Source organism: Gopherus evgoodei, chromosome 18, assembly GCF_007399415.2.
Source record: "Gopherus evgoodei ecotype Sinaloan lineage chromosome 18, rGopEvg1_v1.p, whole genome shotgun sequence".
NCBI lineage: Eukaryota > Metazoa > Chordata > Testudines > Testudinidae > Gopherus > Gopherus evgoodei.
In genome coordinates this window covers 6,053,150-6,068,842 of record NC_044339.1, presented here as the reverse complement: position 1 = coordinate 6,068,842, position 15,693 = coordinate 6,053,150, and the positions used below count along the sequence as shown (strand labels likewise).

The window sequence follows — 15,693 nt, the reverse complement described above, 5'->3', positions numbered from 1 at the left end:
TTATCTGCTGCTGGTATGGCCCAGGTTTGGCTCTTGAGTTCCCCACCAGCCCTATGATACTATTCCAATGACAGCAACCTACTACAGGAGAAAATGAAGTCACACACACTCAGTTGGCACGCTTTTTTTCTTCCTGTTTAATGCGACTTTGGACCAGGGTGGGGAGGCAGGCTGAGCAAGGGCCTGTCTGTGGTGTGATTATTATTATTTTTTAAAATCCCGCTGTAAAACATTTATACAAACTTTGGAAATGTTTAAAAGTCTGACTCAGAGACACAGACTTCCCTGGTTGGTCTTTCCATTGCCTCAGCTTACAGGAAACTGACCACCAGGGATTTCAAACGAGAGGTGAGCTGACATTGCCCCTGAGTGTGGGGCAAGCACTCCTCTTCCAATGGCCAAATTCATCAAGAAAGTACCCATATACTCTATTAAAAAACAAAAACAAAAAACTCTTCCTGACCTGATTGTTACACAAGTGAGAACAAAAGAAAAGTAAGAATTTCTAGTAGAAAACTTGGTCACTTTAAAAAGAAACCCAGCCACCTATCGGTAGAAAAACCTTGTGCTAAAGAACCAGGATTTTAGTAAGACCCTCATTGCATGCTGCTGTGCACAGTCAGCCTGTGCCTTTTCAATTTAGTGTCACAAAAGAGCTGGGAGAGGAATGTTTCTAGATGTGAAAACCTACAGCCTGAAAGTGCTTTAAAAGGGGCCTGATCTCACAGCAAAGAACAGCACCTCCTGTGCGCTTTTCAGTGCGGGGGAGTTGTTTTTTTTTAATTAAGTGTTGGCTCCTGCAGGGCTAACACTGTCCGAAAGTGACAGCTGCCTTCTCGCATCCTGGGGCAGGCAGAGCCCTTTGCTGAATTCCAACCAGTTACACCTGCGTCAGTGAGCACAGCCAGACACGGAGGGGGGGAAGTGTCCCTGCAGAATCATTAGTGCTGACACAGGCGAGGGAAAGGGCCCAGGTTGACTCAGAGCCTAGAGCAAAAGTGAGGGCATCTGACGTGTGACTGGAGCACAGCTGAGCTGAGACGCTTCATTGAGAGCAGAACTGTACTTTAAACCAGTGAACAGAGCCTAGTTCCCCCAGTCTCCCGTAGCCATCGTTCCTGGGCCCCAGATTGCTTAGAAAGCCCGGCCAAGCACTAGCTTAACAGCTTATGCTAGGCTCACGGCTGCCCTGCACTGCCTCCATGGAGTTAATTTGGCTTCCTCCTTTCCAGCGGGGCTGCAGAACTCTGTGCTTGTGGGGGTTACATTACACTAGTGCTGGGGGCTGAGATCAGAACATGGCACCTGATGCAGAGTTTCTTCCCAGCCCTCTCGGTGCCTTTCTAGTCACCTGCCCAAGAAAGCCAGGCCAGTTATTAGAGAAAAGTTCCCCACAACAGCCCCTCCACTAGGTGCATTTCCTTCTCCTGCTCTAATTTTACAGCTGCCCTTCTGCAGCCGATTCTCCCTTTTGACACACAACCTGAAAAGTCTGAAGAGATGCTACTGTCATTAGCGTAGACAGCTCTGCTCATCAACCTAACAGGCAGAGCCAAGGGTCACTGGAGGAGGCTGTGGGTCTGGGACAACCTGGAATCAGGTCAGTTTCCAAAAACTGCGTGATGATGTTCCAGGTGCTGACGTTTAACAATCCCACTTTCCGATCTTAAACTCCCACCCCTAAAACAAGGGCCCCAGTGAAACTGACTAAACACACAGTGCTGTCAAATGCCCAAACCAAACGGAGAGAAAAATAAATTCTCAGGATCTTGGTGTGACCTGTAATAAGTTAAAACTTTTCAGCCGTCGGTGCCCAAGTTGGCAGTGGCCTTTTAACTAGACACCAAGGCCAAGGCTGGACCAAGTACACAGGCTGCTGCTAACTCTAATGCTCATCTCATTGCTATTGTGGAAAAGGAACTTTTCACTGTTCAGTGTGCCTCCTAACCCAGTTACCATGGCTCTTCTGGGTCTCAGGGTCATTCAGCTTTCCACTCCCTGCTCACTGGCCGTGCAATAAACTAGGCTTTGGCAGGCACCAATGATTAATGACTACAGCTCCATGGTGGAGTTTGTTCACCTACTGGTTTCAGGAAGCAGCTACAGGCTCAGGTTGTACTAAGAGCACCTATTGCTTATGACAATGTCGTTCCAGTGCAGGCACTGGGGGTGAGTAGGATGCTGGGAGGAACGGGGGCCCTGAGATGGTAATGGACGCACAGCTACACGATGGGCACGTTCTCAGCCAACATGGTCATGCAGAGCACAAGGCTGCTGGCTAGTGGAGAGGAGGAGAAAACACCTGGAATGGAGGAGCAAATGTTCAAAAATCAACAGCTGCTTAGACTAGCGTTCTGCGAAACTGACCCTTCTCTGCTCTAAGGGAAACAAACTGGGACGGTCAAGGTAGAGCAGAGCACCCAACTCAAATCCTTGATAAAAACAAATCTTCCCACCCCCCATTTTCTACAAAGGGTTATGGGTCTTCTGGGCAACACAGTGGATGAACCAGAGCTGCAGAAACAGGTTTCATACGAATAGTGAGGACAAAGTCTTGAAAAGTTTCCAAACCTCTAGTAAAAACTGCAGTAAAAAATGCCGTATCAAATATACATTCTCCTGCTGCTTAGGAAAGTGCTCTTTTTTTAAAAAATGGAATGGCAGAAGTGTCCTTGCTGAGAAGGCAAATGCTGGTTTTGCAGGACCTAGTTCAGTTTGGTTGCAGATTTTTTTTTGGTCCCAACCAGCCCCCCAAAATATATTTTTGCTTGAAGGGGCCTTTTAGGGTTAATGAAATAGTGGGATGACACCGATCAGCAAACCCATTTCACTGGTGACTGAGCCCCTGTTTTGACTCCAGTCACCCATGGGCGTTCAATCGTCGGCCTGCAAATGCCCTCCCCCCTTCAGAGCGGCATTTTTAATGTTAGGCCCCAGCATGACCCTCTGGACAAAGAAGCCACTGTTTCTATTAAACTTAATAATATTGCTTACGAATAACCCTATTGTAGAGCACCTTCCAGTGGAGGATCTCAGAGCACATCATGGTAATTAGTTAAGCCTCAGAATTCCTCTATGAGGTCAGTATTATTAGCCTTGCATTAGATGGGGAAACTGAGGCACAGAGTGAGTCAATCATACGACACAGCAGCATCTGGAATAGAACCCAGGAGTCCTCACTCCTCTGTTCTGACTACTAGCCAATGTTACCTTCTATCCCTGCTTCAAAAGGAAGGGGGCTGCTATCCAGTGTAACAATTCACCCGCCATTGGAAAGATGCTACAAAAGGATTGAAGGTGGCTTCTGAGCAAGGCCACCTGGGGCCTGATTGCCTGGCACTGAGCACCCCCAGCGCCAGTGGACTGTGCTTTGAGCTGGGGGTGCTCAGCGCTGCTGAAAAATCAGATCCAGGCTGCCCCTTGTCACTGATTCGTTTCCATTTGTAGCGTATCCGTAACGATACATTAGTGGAGAAGGCAAATTAGCAGCTCTGAGATGCTCCCCGATTCCATGTCAGATCGACTCGATGCACGCTCAGGGGAACGTGTGCGCGTGCTGGTCTTTTGTAAAGGTCTGAGCACCCAAGGAATCCACAGGGCCATATGGGGAGGGTGATGGCAGGGGCATCCCCCCTCTATACAAACCCAATTTCCCTGCCACACGGCTGGAGCATAGAGCCGGCGGGTGCTTCGCACTGAAGGCTCCTTGGTCACGGTGGTGGTAGGGAGATGCAGGAAGCCTAGTTCCCTGAGAGGAGAGAGGAGTGAGAGTAATGGGTCTGGCACCGCCGCAGCTCCTGCTGCAGTTGATCCTTCAGTGTGGAGATCTGTGAAGGATTAAAAAAAAAGGGGTGGGGGAATCCAGTCAGCACTTTGGCTGCACGGGTGGTGTCCCCCAAAGCCGTGGCAGAGCCAGATGGTGCAGCAGCATTTCGGGGCTATTTCCCCAAATAGGCAAAGGAATCCGGGAGGACGGGAGCTGGATGGGAGCTGTGGGAGCAGTGGCTGCGGGGGAAACTTATAGCTGCTCCAGGCCCAGCCTCTCCCAGCAGGGGGTGCTGTAGGGACCCTGGCGGCAGGGCAGCTCGCTCGCGGCTAGTCAATTTCCAGCAGCTCACCTGCTCCTCCAGCCCCTTGACGCGCTGCCTGTGCCCTCGCTCCCTGGCCTCCAGCGTGCGCTCTGCCTGCAGCTGGGAGCCGCGCAGCCGCTCGATCTCCAGCTGCAGCTCCTGCCGGTGGCGGGTGGCCGTCTCCACCAGGCTCTGGGACTGGGTCTGCTCCATCTCCACTACCTGAGCCTGAGCAAGGCAGAGGAGGGTTCACACAGCCAGGCTTCCACGGGGCCATGCTGGTCAAGTGACCACACAGGCCCTCCTCTGAGGGCTGATTCATTCCACCTTGGGATTCCCCCCCACCCCCAGCAAAATAAAAAGTCCCCTGCACCCCATCTGCCCAGACAACCCCCTTGTGATCACATCGCTCTGCCACCATTAGCCACCACCCGCTGCATTTCCTCCCGCTCCCTACGGACACAGCCTGTGCCATCTTGCAGCCAGCACGGCCACAGCCCCCCCGCGTGCGGCCTCCCTTGCTTGGAGACACCAGGGACTTTAAAGGAAATGGAGGCTCCACCCTACCATGCCGCTGTGCCTGACGCAGGAAGGAGCCACCTTCAGAACTCAGTTCAGTAGAACGGCCACCATCCACCTTGGAGAGGCGTCACCTCCTCCCACTCTCCCTCCCGTGCTGGTGCCTCCTTTTCAGCTCCAAGTGCCCTGCTGCTGCAGCAGCATCTGACCAGTGACCCTCGCTGGGTTTGTCTCTCTGCAGCCTGGTTTCTTCCCAGTATTGGCTAAAGTGCTCTGCACAGGCCCTAGGTTTCTCTGCTGCCTTGGACTTGACAGATCCTCACCCCACTAGGCCTGGTGGATCTCAGCACTGGCTTCAAATTAAACCCTAACTTCAAAGCTGGTTGTGCGGCTGCTGCGTTACAAGGCTGCTATTTTAAGGACCCCAGGCCCCGCCCAGGTTCAACCATGGTTACGCACGCCCACACGCAAGCATCGTTTCGCCTTCCTGCCTGCTGAATGTTTTAATGCAAGCTGGGGGACATTTCTTGACCAAAAAAATTTTCCTGGCAGAAATATGTAGACCAACAATTCTCCAAGGGACAATGGCAGCGTTGATTCAGTGCTCCAAGCAGAACAATAAAACTAATTGTTTCAAAACTAACCCAGAGTCACGTCGTTTCGGGTTTTGAAACCAAGACGTGGCCATTTTCTGTTGGGATTTTGGGGTCCTCGTGCCTCCCTCCCTTTTCTGAAATGATCTCTCCCACCCCCAACTGGAAAAAGTTAGAAAACAGAGATTGTGGGGAAGGAAAACCCTTTTCACGCTTTCTTACCGGCTCCCAACTGGAAGACGTTTGCTGACCAGTTTGGGCTTAACAGAGCTGGGCCACAGACAGTGCCACAGCTGAGTGGCGATGCAGCAAGTGCTGTAGTGTAGACAAGACCCCGGGACTTTATGTGCTCACACAGCCCATCGACTGCATGGGTCTCCCTCAGGCTCCATTTCATAACCACCTGCCCCTGCCCACACTCCTTGTCACACCCGAGAACGGGGGACAAAAACTCCCTCAGGGCTCAGCATGACTAGAACGGGAGCCACAGAGCAGGCTCAGACGCCGAAGTCCCCAGAGCTGCACTCTGGATGCTAGGTTCACATAAACACCCCCACAGCAGCTGCTTGTCTCAGTTACTGCCTGTGTAACCCACCAGCTAAGGTCGAGGTGGGCAAACGACGGCCCACGGGCCAGACCGGCCTGCCTGGCCCCCGAGCTCCTGGCCCGGCTCTAGCTTTTTCTGCTGCCCCAAGCAAAAAAAATAAAATAAAATAAAATGGCAGCTGGATTGTGCGGCCCAAAGAATGGCCAGAATGTCGCCCCTCAGAATGTGCCGCCCCTAGCACGTGCTTCCTCGGCTGATGCCTGGAGCTGGCCCTGCCCCGGCCCCTCCCCTGCTGGTCCCCTCACCCGCAGTCTCAGCTCACTCGCTCCGCTGCGGGTGCAAGGATCTGGGTGGCGAGCTCCTGGGGGCAGCACAGCTGCAGAGCCCGGCCTGACCCGCTCTCTGTGCTGCGTGGTGGTGGAGGTGGCGGCGCAGCTGTAGCGCCACCAGCCACCGGTGCTCCAGGCAGCGCGGTAAGGGGGCAGGGAGCGGGGGGGGGGTGGAAAGAGGGCAAGGGAGTTTGGGGTGGTGGTCGGGGGCGGAGGTGTAGATAGGCGTCAGGGTGGTCAGGGGGAAACAGGGTTGAATGGGGGCAGGGGTCCTGGGGGGCAGTCAGGAAGGAGTGAAGGGGGGTGTGTGGATAGGGTGGCAAGGGGCAGTCAGGAGCAGGGGTTCCAGGGGCAGTCAGGGGACAGGGAGAAGGGGTGGTTGAATGGGGCAGGAGTCCCGGGGGGACAATCAGAAATGAGAGGAGGGGTTGGTTGGGGCTGCGGGGGTCCGGGGGCAGTCAGATGGGAGGTGGGGGTTGGGCCACGACCCACCCCCTAACCATCCCTCCATACAATTTACAAAACCCGATGCAGCCCTCAGGCCAAAAAGTTTGCCCACCCCTGAGTTAAGGAGTCTTGTGGCTTTCACACAAGCTGTAGCAGCTCACAAAGGGCCCGGGTTCGATCCCCAGTGCGTTGTTTTCACTCAACTGCAACGTATTCAAACCGTGGCAGTTTCTACCCTATTCTCGGCTCCGCCACTGAAAAGCTGTGTAACCTTAGGCGAGATACTTCACTGCTCTGTGCCTCAGTTTCCCCTCCCACCCTGTCCACACGGATGGGCATCTGGTAAGGCGGTCTCCTACTCCATGCCTGCGTGGGGCCTAGCATGACAGGATCCTGATTGCAATTATGCCGGGTGAAATACGAGTAACAATAACGTGCAGCAAGCCCTGGCCTGCAATAGATTGTCTGGCTCTCTGCTAAGAGGGGGAGCGTTGTACGGGAGGGGCTGGGTGAAAGGCTCCGCGCACAGGACTAGCTACAAGCACTGAGCCAGAGGCGTGACTCACCCAGGAATACGTTAGCGTCCTTCTAACCGTGCTTAGGTTCTCCTGCAGGGACCAGGCGCCCGACCAAAAGAGAGAAGGCAGTAAGCACACCAGGGAGCGCCGGGGTTCAAAGGTTATTGAGCTAGGGGAGGGGGGCAGGTGAGCAAGGCTCCTCCCTCCCAGGAGAGCCAAGGATTCCAGGTGACGAGGGGGCAGGGGATTGCACATGGGTCTGATCAATGCGTGTCTTTCAATCGACCACGATGAGCCTTGGCTCAGGCCCTAGGCATGGATACAATCCTGCCTCAACCCTGGGGGAGCTGCCGCTTCTTGTCTCCATGCAGTGCAGCCACGCCAACGCCCCTGGCGGCAGCAGGGCATTCTGGGAGTGTGGAAGCGTTCAGCACCCCAGGCCAGCGTTGGGAGGAGGGCGCAGGTGTGGAAGGAGGTTATGGGTCTCAGACCATGTAGGGAGAGACCATGGAAGGAGGGTGGCTTTGGGACGCGCCTGGCTAGAGCTGAAGGAAGAGGGTGGGTAGCTCGGAGACGGTCGGGAGGAGTTTGGCAGTAGGGGCAGGTCACTGGCTGTCAATCAGCACAGCTACGGGTGCTGCTCACCCACTGCTTTTCCACCGCCCCGGCTCCCCACTATCCATCGCACTGGATCAATGCCACTGCCAAGTCGAGGCTGGGTCCCCCCTAAACTTTTGGCAAGTGCGCTTCCACAGCGCCCCCCTCCGGAACTCGGCATTGCACACCACACGGCGCTATCCCCATCCTGGGTCCCTACGGAGGCACAGAGCGGGGAAGCGCCAGGTCCCAGCTCACACGGTGTCCCAGTGGCGAGAGCGAGCCCCGATCTCCTGACCTATGCTCCGGCCTGGGCTTTAACTCCCAAACCACTTTCCCCCATCCTTTTCTACCCCCTGGGCTACACTAGTCTACTGGGGAGAGATGCCATCACGTCCACCCCGCTCGGCTCTGAGGCTAATCCCCCCTAGCCATCATTCACATCCGCCTTGTAGATTAAATTGTATTTTGACCCCTCTCAGACCCACGTCTCCACCATCTGTGTCTCTTTCCCCACAACTCCCACCCCCTTTCATCCCCCCCACCCATCCCCACCTACTGTTCTGTCCCATCCTCCCCCTCACCCAATGGTTTTTGTGCAAAACCAGGAAAATACGTCCTGCCTGGTTAAGGTCAGGCAAGGGAGCCTATGAAGAGGCCCCGTTGACAGCATCCTGACCCAGCAGCATAGTGCTGGGTTCTGCACACCCTGGATCTTGGCTATGTCCTAACAGCCACGGCAGCGCATGATTAAAGCTGCTAGCAGAACCGCGGGGTGTTTCCATCCCCAGGGGTCAGCAGGAACCAGGACTGTGCCCAGGTCTTTGGAAAGATGCCCTGCATCTCGGCTGCTCAGGACAGAGCACTCAATGGGGCGGGTTTGACGGCTGACCTCAAGCAGCTGGATCTGACGCTGAGCCTCCGCCAACTCCTGCTCCACCGTGTTGAGGGAACGGTCCAGCTGGCCCTTCTCCACTGTCAGCCGCACCGAATCCTCGTGCGTCTTCAGCTTCTCGCGCTCCACCTGCCAGCCAAGCAAGCCCAGGGAGAGAGGCTAGGTCAGGCCACACTGGTTATGGCTACGCTCCATACTACGCCCCGGCCTGCGGGAACCGCGCTAGTGAACTCCGACGTTCCAAGCCCGCGTCCACACTGCATTGTAAACCTAGGCTTATAATGGCTGCACCCGGGTCTCCCAGCCAACAATGCACCACGCAGCCCTTATGGGTCGGGGCTGCGGTTTGCGCTACATCCACACTGCGAAACCACAGGGCTTGGATCCAAGACACAGCAGGACTCGGGCTCTAACCCACCCTCCAAGCAGGGGCCTAGGACCCGAGTCCTGAGTGCTGGCTGACCCAAGTCAGACTGGTTTGTGTGTGGACGGAAGGGGGGCTTAGGCTCAAACCCGGACTCAGTATGCAGTGTAGACGTACCCCATGTGATCACAGAGAGTACCTGGTGTTGACATGGTCCTGAGCCCCCACCCCCACGCACTGGGCACCAGACTCCCACTGCTCAGGCCCAGTACTTGCTCCAGCCAGGACCAGGCTTGCGCGGCGTGGCGGGCGTGGTGCTGCCAGGTACTGACTGACAAAGGCTGGAGGTTGGCCTGGTCCTGGGATGGCTGCTGTAGCAGTGAATCGGTTTAGTTCAATAGGGGGCTCGGAGAAAAACGCATGTAGGATGGAAAGAAGATAGCTCAGGCCAAGCCACGTGTGAGCAAACACTTGTGTGTTGTTACGGGACACTGGCAGGGCCATGGGCTCTGAGGAGTCTGGCTCAATTTCTCCCTGAGCCCACAGCTGGGTTACACACCCAGGACCAAAGCCAGGCATTGACCTGAGCGGGGACTAGCTGGATTAGCCGGGACACCCCCTCAAGTGGGGCGGTGGTTGCTGGGGAGCCGTTCAGATGAACCAGGCCCCTGCGGGGTGTCTGAAGAAGCTAGGCCGGGTTGGACCCCCATCAACTACGAGAAGGCTGGGGGTCAGAGAACCACGTGCACAGACAGGTTTTTAACTCCCCTCTCAAAACGCTTCGTTCCCACTGCTGAAACGAACCCCACGCTGGCTGGAAGCAGGATGGTGCTCAACGTATCCCCCCGCGAAGAGCCCACCAGACCGGCTGGGTAAGCCTGGGCCATACACATGGCGCCACAGCCCAGGGCCCAGTCTGAGAGCAGGAGAACCGGATTCCCCCCGGGGGGAGGGTAAAGGCCCGAGGTCTGAGGGAGGGCGTTCAAAGGGACCACAAAGGGAACTGAGGTGCAGCAGGCCATGCACCCATGACCCACAGCACCTTCCAGCAGGAAGGATCCCAGGGCACTTGGAGCAGCATTTCTCAAACGCAGCCACCGGGGGCTTTTCTCCAGCCACAACAGCCTCCAAAGCATAGGCAGAGATTGGGGGTGAGCATGGGGGGGAAGAGGAGGCGCTGCCTCCCTGAAACTGTATGTGTTGATGGTGACGGGGGCAAAATTTAAAGTTCGGTTGCCCCTAAAGAGCTCAGGCAGGTCCCCCCCCGACCCTTGGTCTCCCCTCCCAGAAAGCTGCAGCCCCTCCGAGCTGTTGCTCCTGAATCGCTGGTACCAAGGGAAGCAAGACGCGCCACCTTGGTGTTCGCGCTGCCAGCAGGGGGCACAGCCTCCTCGGGGGCTCCGGGCAGTGCCTCTGGAGACACGGGGGGCTGGTGTGCACGGTGCCGGAGGCGAATCTTGGCAGTAGAGGCGGCTGTGGCGTTCGGTCACCGGGGAGCCCCCCTGGGCAGCTCCCCCAGTCCTGCCCAGCCAGGACTCGGGGAGTCTGGGACACCACAGGCGGCCAGTGAGTTCCCGACCCGCCTTCCCCAGGGCGGGCTCTTGCTGAAGGCAGGGATAGACAGATGGGTGGGTGCTTGGACACATATATGTGCATATGTATTTGTTTTTCCTAAAGTTAATTAAGTATTTTAGGAAAAGCTGTCAGAGCGGCCACTAGCAAGTGTTGGTGGCTGCACTCTGGGGCCACCAAAAAATCTGTTGTGAGAAGCCCTGCTTTAGAGGATGTGGGGGAAATGCTTCTCTCTACACTGCTGCAATGCAGTCACTTCTGGGGAGGAATAAGGCCCCACTCTTCACCAGAGACCTTACCCCACAGCTTTCGGGAGTGGGAAACGACTCCAGGACTGTGTCCCCAAGAGGTGCTCTCCGGAGGATTGCAGGCAGCAGCAGAGGAAAATGGGAGTCTGGCTATGGTTCTCTCTGCTCTGAGTCTGCTGGCTCAGAGCACAGGGCCAGGCACCGCTTCATGGGGAAGTGACTGAATGTGGATCACGGTTGGGTGGGTTTTCCCCATGGCAGACTGGTAGGGGGGTCACTCAGGGAGGGGCTGTCTGCTACGGCCAGTCTATTCTGCAGGTTGCCAGTTGAAATCGCAGGCACAGGAGCATAAATGCAATGACCGAAGGACCACTGAATGGACAGAGAAGATTCCCAAATGTAACGCCCCACGATGCCATGGATAATACCCCTCACGGCCCAGCAGTCACAGCTGATTGGAATCCAAGCTGAGCATTCACCCCACTTCACTCTCAGGAGAAATGCCAGCGCAGGATTCGAACCCAGTGCCAGACCCAGGATCCTGCGGAATTTTGCATCCCCTACTAGTCACGCCCATCCTCTGTCCGAGATCAGGCAGCCCCTTGCCACCCGGGAAGGTGGCACGGAACTAGCGAATTCCCATAACAATCTCCCCATGGCTAACCCCAGTGCCGTTTCTTGGAGGGACAAATCGGCTTGTACCATTCCGGCTGTGCGTGCCGGGGAGAGAGCACTGGGAACCATGAACACGAGCAGAGGGAAAGAGGCACAAGCCTCGTCTCCTGCTCCTGCAGCTCACCTTGTCCAGGGTCTTCTTCAGGGCCATCTTGTCCTTCTCCAGCCGCAGGGAGGAGCGCTCTGCCTCCCATTTCTCGCTCTCCAGCTGGGCCAGCGCCTGCTGCAGGCTGCCCAGCCGCTCCTGCAGCAGGTGTTTGTCCTCCTGCAGCTTCTGCAGGCTCCGCAGGGCCGCGCTCTCGCTCTCCTGGCACTGGCGCAGCAGCTGGGCAGCAGGGGAAGAGAGACGTGGCTGAGCACCATGTCACAGGACAGGGAGCGAAGGGGGTGAAAGAAGCAGGACGAGCTGCTGGGATTTCGGAGGTGAGCGGGGCAGGACTGGTAGCTCAGCACAGACCCTGCCGGCAGCACCGAGGGACTCAGAGACATTAACACTCTGGTTCTCCTTAGCTGGAAGGGCTGAGAGCCTCAAGGATAAATGGAGCTTGACGAGGGACCCCCCTGGGAGGAGCAACTTCTCTCCCAGTCTGAACCCCCCCAAAGCAGGCACGTGGCCGTCAGCACAGAGCAGCACAAGGGTCAGCGGGGGTTTAACAACCGTGGGGCTCAGCCCCCTGGGAATGCTGAGTTGTGGGGCAGGAAGGGCCCAAACACTGAGGAAAGGCAGCTTCAACTCCCAGGGCCCTAGCTCAGGCAGGCAGAGCCCACAGATCCATAGGGAGCCCTGTGTTCAAATGCTCTGTGGGGAGAGCCACAAGTGAACCCCCAGGGGTTGCTCCAAGGAAAACCTCCCTCCTCCGGGCCCCCCCCCCCCGACATACACACTGAGGAAAACCTCCCTCCAGCCCCCCATGACTATGTAGCACTGGGCCATGAGTGGCACAGAGTGCTCTGGGGAAACCCCTCTCCCTGCCCCACATACTCTTCCTGTTCTCTGTGCCGGTGGCACTCAGGTGATGCTCTCACTGGGGTCACCATAGAAAGCCAGGCACAAGCCAGTGACCCACTGCCTCCCTACCCTGCTACCAGCAGCCGGCCAGCTTAAACTGCATTCATGGGACAGTCGCCCCCAGTCCCGACCCAGCGCCGCATCCTCACCTCCTGCTGCTGCCGGACCTGCCCTTGGAGCTCCTCCTTCTGCAGCTCCAGCTCCACCTGCTCGGTTTTCAGCTCCTGGACCCGGTCGGCCAGCCCGCTGTTCTGCTTCTTGGCTTCCGAGACCGCCTGGCGGGCAGCGTCCAGCCGCTCCTGTGACAGGAGAGGAGACGGTGACACCCCAACGGCACAGAGGGGCCAGGATGCGCCAAACAGATCCTGGCAAAGCTCCTGGCTTCACAATCTTGGACCAGTTAACCCAAGGTTAGCAGGACGGAGCCACCCGCTTGCAGCAAAGACAGTGGGGAGGGGAACCAGTCCCCGTGCTGTGTGGATGGGCAGCTGGCACGGGGAAGATGGTTTGGGACTGAAGGAGGTGTCTACGGTCAGGCTCAGTGTCAGCAGTTTCGCCTGCAGCCCCCTCCTGGCCCATCCAAGATAGATCTACCAGTGCACCCAATCCTGACCTGCTGGGAACCTTGAGGAACTCCAGTCCTGGCCTGGTTCCTCTCCCACCTCTGCCAGCGCCCCTCAATCTTGCTGGAAATCTCTGCCTGGACCCTGCCCACCCTCCCCACACACACACAGTCTCTCTGCACCTTGCAGCCCCGGGCGAATCCCACCTGCAGCACTCGGCGGTCATGTTCGCTGGCTGTCAGCGCCTTCTGCAGTTGGAGCACTTTCTCCTGGGTGGCGCCGGCGTTGGCGCTGCTCTCCGACAGAGACAGGGCCAGGCCCTGCACCTTGTCCTTCAGGGCGCTCTCGCCTTCCTCGGCCTTGGCCAGGGTGAGGTGCAGTCGCTCCACGGAGAGCTGCAGGGCATTGGCTTTCGTCTCGCTGTCGGTGACCTGCGGTGGGATCAGCGCAGTCCGGCAATGAGCCAGCGGCTGCATCTCCCGCGTTACTATGCAATGTTCACAAAGGCTCTGCGGTCAAAGTCCTGCCCTTAGTGGCAGAGGTCGCACCTGGACGGCTGGAGGGGTGCCAGCCCCACGGGCGTTACACAAACTGCCCTGCCATCACGAATCCTTCGGAGAGGAGCAGCCTGCATGGCTGACTAGTCTGGTGTGCTAGGCCACGCCCCCTAGCCAGTAGGCCACACCCACTCAGGATAAAAACAGAGCAGAGATCGAATCCACACCCCAGCTCATAGGTAGGGAGCAGCGGCCTAGGGCCTGGACCATGGTGCGCACTCACCCACTGCACCAGGATGGTGACCCCCAGGGCTACATAGTCACAGACCCACTAGCCATGTCCCTCCCTGCTCCCTACACTGGGGCACGCAGAATTGGCAAAGAGCACTGCTCTACGACATGCAGGGACACTGCCTGGGTGCCACGCAGCCCAGCTGTGCTGGGAGCCGGGCAGCCCATCAGCAGCGTGGGGCTTTGTGCCTCATCACGGCTCCTTCCCCTCCAACAGCTGGTGCGCACAGATCCTACAGGAGGAGCAGGGGCAGCCAGTGCCAAGGGGCTGACACGGCCTCTGTCTGCCACGGGGCACAGGCCCGGCCCAGCAGCAACGGCAGCGCTACCTGTCTCTGCAGCATGTCACCGCGGTCCTGCAGCACCTGGATCTCCATCTCCCGGTCACTCAGCACCAGCTTCACCCTCTGCAGCTCCCCCTCCAGCGAGCGCCGCAGCAGCTCCAGCTTGGTGCAGCGGCTCTCTGAGGCGTCCAGGATCTCCTTCAGCCGCCGCTTGTCGGTCTCCAGCTTGGCCTCGTTGGCTTTCATCTTGCTGATCTTCTCCTGGGGCCCGGGAGAGCAGGGAGAAGAGTCACCAGCCACCTCTCCTCTCCCCAGGCTAAGGGCTCATCTGGCTCTGGGGCCTGACAGGCTAAGTTCAGGGCTTGTGGAAGATGAATGGCATGGCCGGAGTCCTGACCAGGCTCTGCCTCAACTTCCACACCCAGCCCTGCCGACATCCAGCAGTAATGATCCGCAGCCTCCTTGCTAGTCCAGCCCGAGGGTCTCTATACAGCTCTACTGACGTACCTCCAGTCTCGCCTGCACCACCCCTGAGAGTCCAGTCCCAGCTCGGCTGACGCCCCTCAGTGCTATCCTCCAGCACCCCCGCCCCCAGCTCAGCTGACGCCCCTCACTGCCACCCTCCAGCATCCTCCGCCCCCAGTTCGGCTGACGCCCCTCAGTGCCACCCTGCAGCACCCCCTGCTATACTAGCCTGGGCACCCCCCAGCTCAGCTGATGCCCCTCAGTGCCACCCTGCAGCATCCCCTGCGATACCAGCCTGCCCCCCCCCCACAGCTCAGCTGATGCCCCTCAGTCCCACCCTGCAGCCCCCCTGCTGCTATTCCAATTTTATATCCACCTGCAACTCTGCCGAAAAGCCTCAATGCCCACCCCACGGTGTCCCGCCTCCCCCTCCCAGCATTTAGGCCCACCCCCCAGCTTTGCTGGTGCCCCTCAATCCTGACCCGCAGCCCCCGTTATCCCAGCCTTAGACCACTTCTGCCCCAGCGACTTTGCCCACACACATCAGCCCTGAGCACGTCTGCTGCAGCGTAACAGGGACAGAGGGAGCCAATGTGAAATGAACAGTGCCGCCGCTCACAAGGGTTCACGAAGCTGCCCCGGGGCGAGTGGGGGAGCAGCACCCGGCCCTGAGTCTCTATCTGCAGAGACTGCATGGCTCACAGCGAGCCCAGCTGGGCCCTCTTCCGCCTCCAGGCCCTGCATCCCTTCCTTCCCCCCCTTCGCTCTCATTCCAGGCATGCAGGAGGCTGGTTACAATAAGGCAGGAATTCAGTACAGCTCCAGCGCCACACAGGAAGCCCTGGCCTGGCTCAGCTGCTGCTCAACGCTCGGCCAGAGAATCTGCGGGCTCCCATGTCCCGCCGTCACCCCACATCCCGGTGGAGGGCAGGGAGCAGAGGCTAACGAACCGCAGTGGGGTTGGCTTCCCCTGCTAGCGTGGAGGGGAGAGGAGAGAGCCAGGTGCTGCAAGCCAGGGCTATGGGGGGCTGGCAGCCACAGCCCTGGCAGGTCAGCTCTCAGCATTGCAGGGGCCAGCAGGAATCTGCAATGAATGGCCAGGGCTCAGCACTGGCCTTTGTGAGCCCTAAGCCTGGAAGACGCAGCAGCCTAGGGCCAAAGGGCTCTCAAGGGATGGGGGTGGGACTAGGAACTAAGCTCTTTGGGGCAG

The 15,693-nt window shown here is 57.8% G+C and overlaps 1 protein-coding gene across 1 annotated transcript in view; it reads right to left on the bottom strand.

Moving 5' to 3' along the window:
* Positions 1-163: 163 nt before the first annotated feature.
* The window catches only part of CROCC (ciliary rootlet coiled-coil, rootletin), a 66,479-nt gene continuing 50,949 nt past the window's right edge, over positions 164-15,693 (bottom strand). The window contains 7 exon segments of the mRNA XM_030537655.1: positions 164-3,827; positions 4,119-4,298; positions 8,513-8,644; positions 11,499-11,699; positions 12,533-12,682; positions 13,153-13,377; positions 14,064-14,279. Coding sequence (XP_030393515.1) covers positions 3,741-3,827; positions 4,119-4,298; positions 8,513-8,644; positions 11,499-11,699; positions 12,533-12,682; positions 13,153-13,377; positions 14,064-14,279 — 1,191 coding nt within the window. The 3' untranslated portion in view covers positions 164-3,740.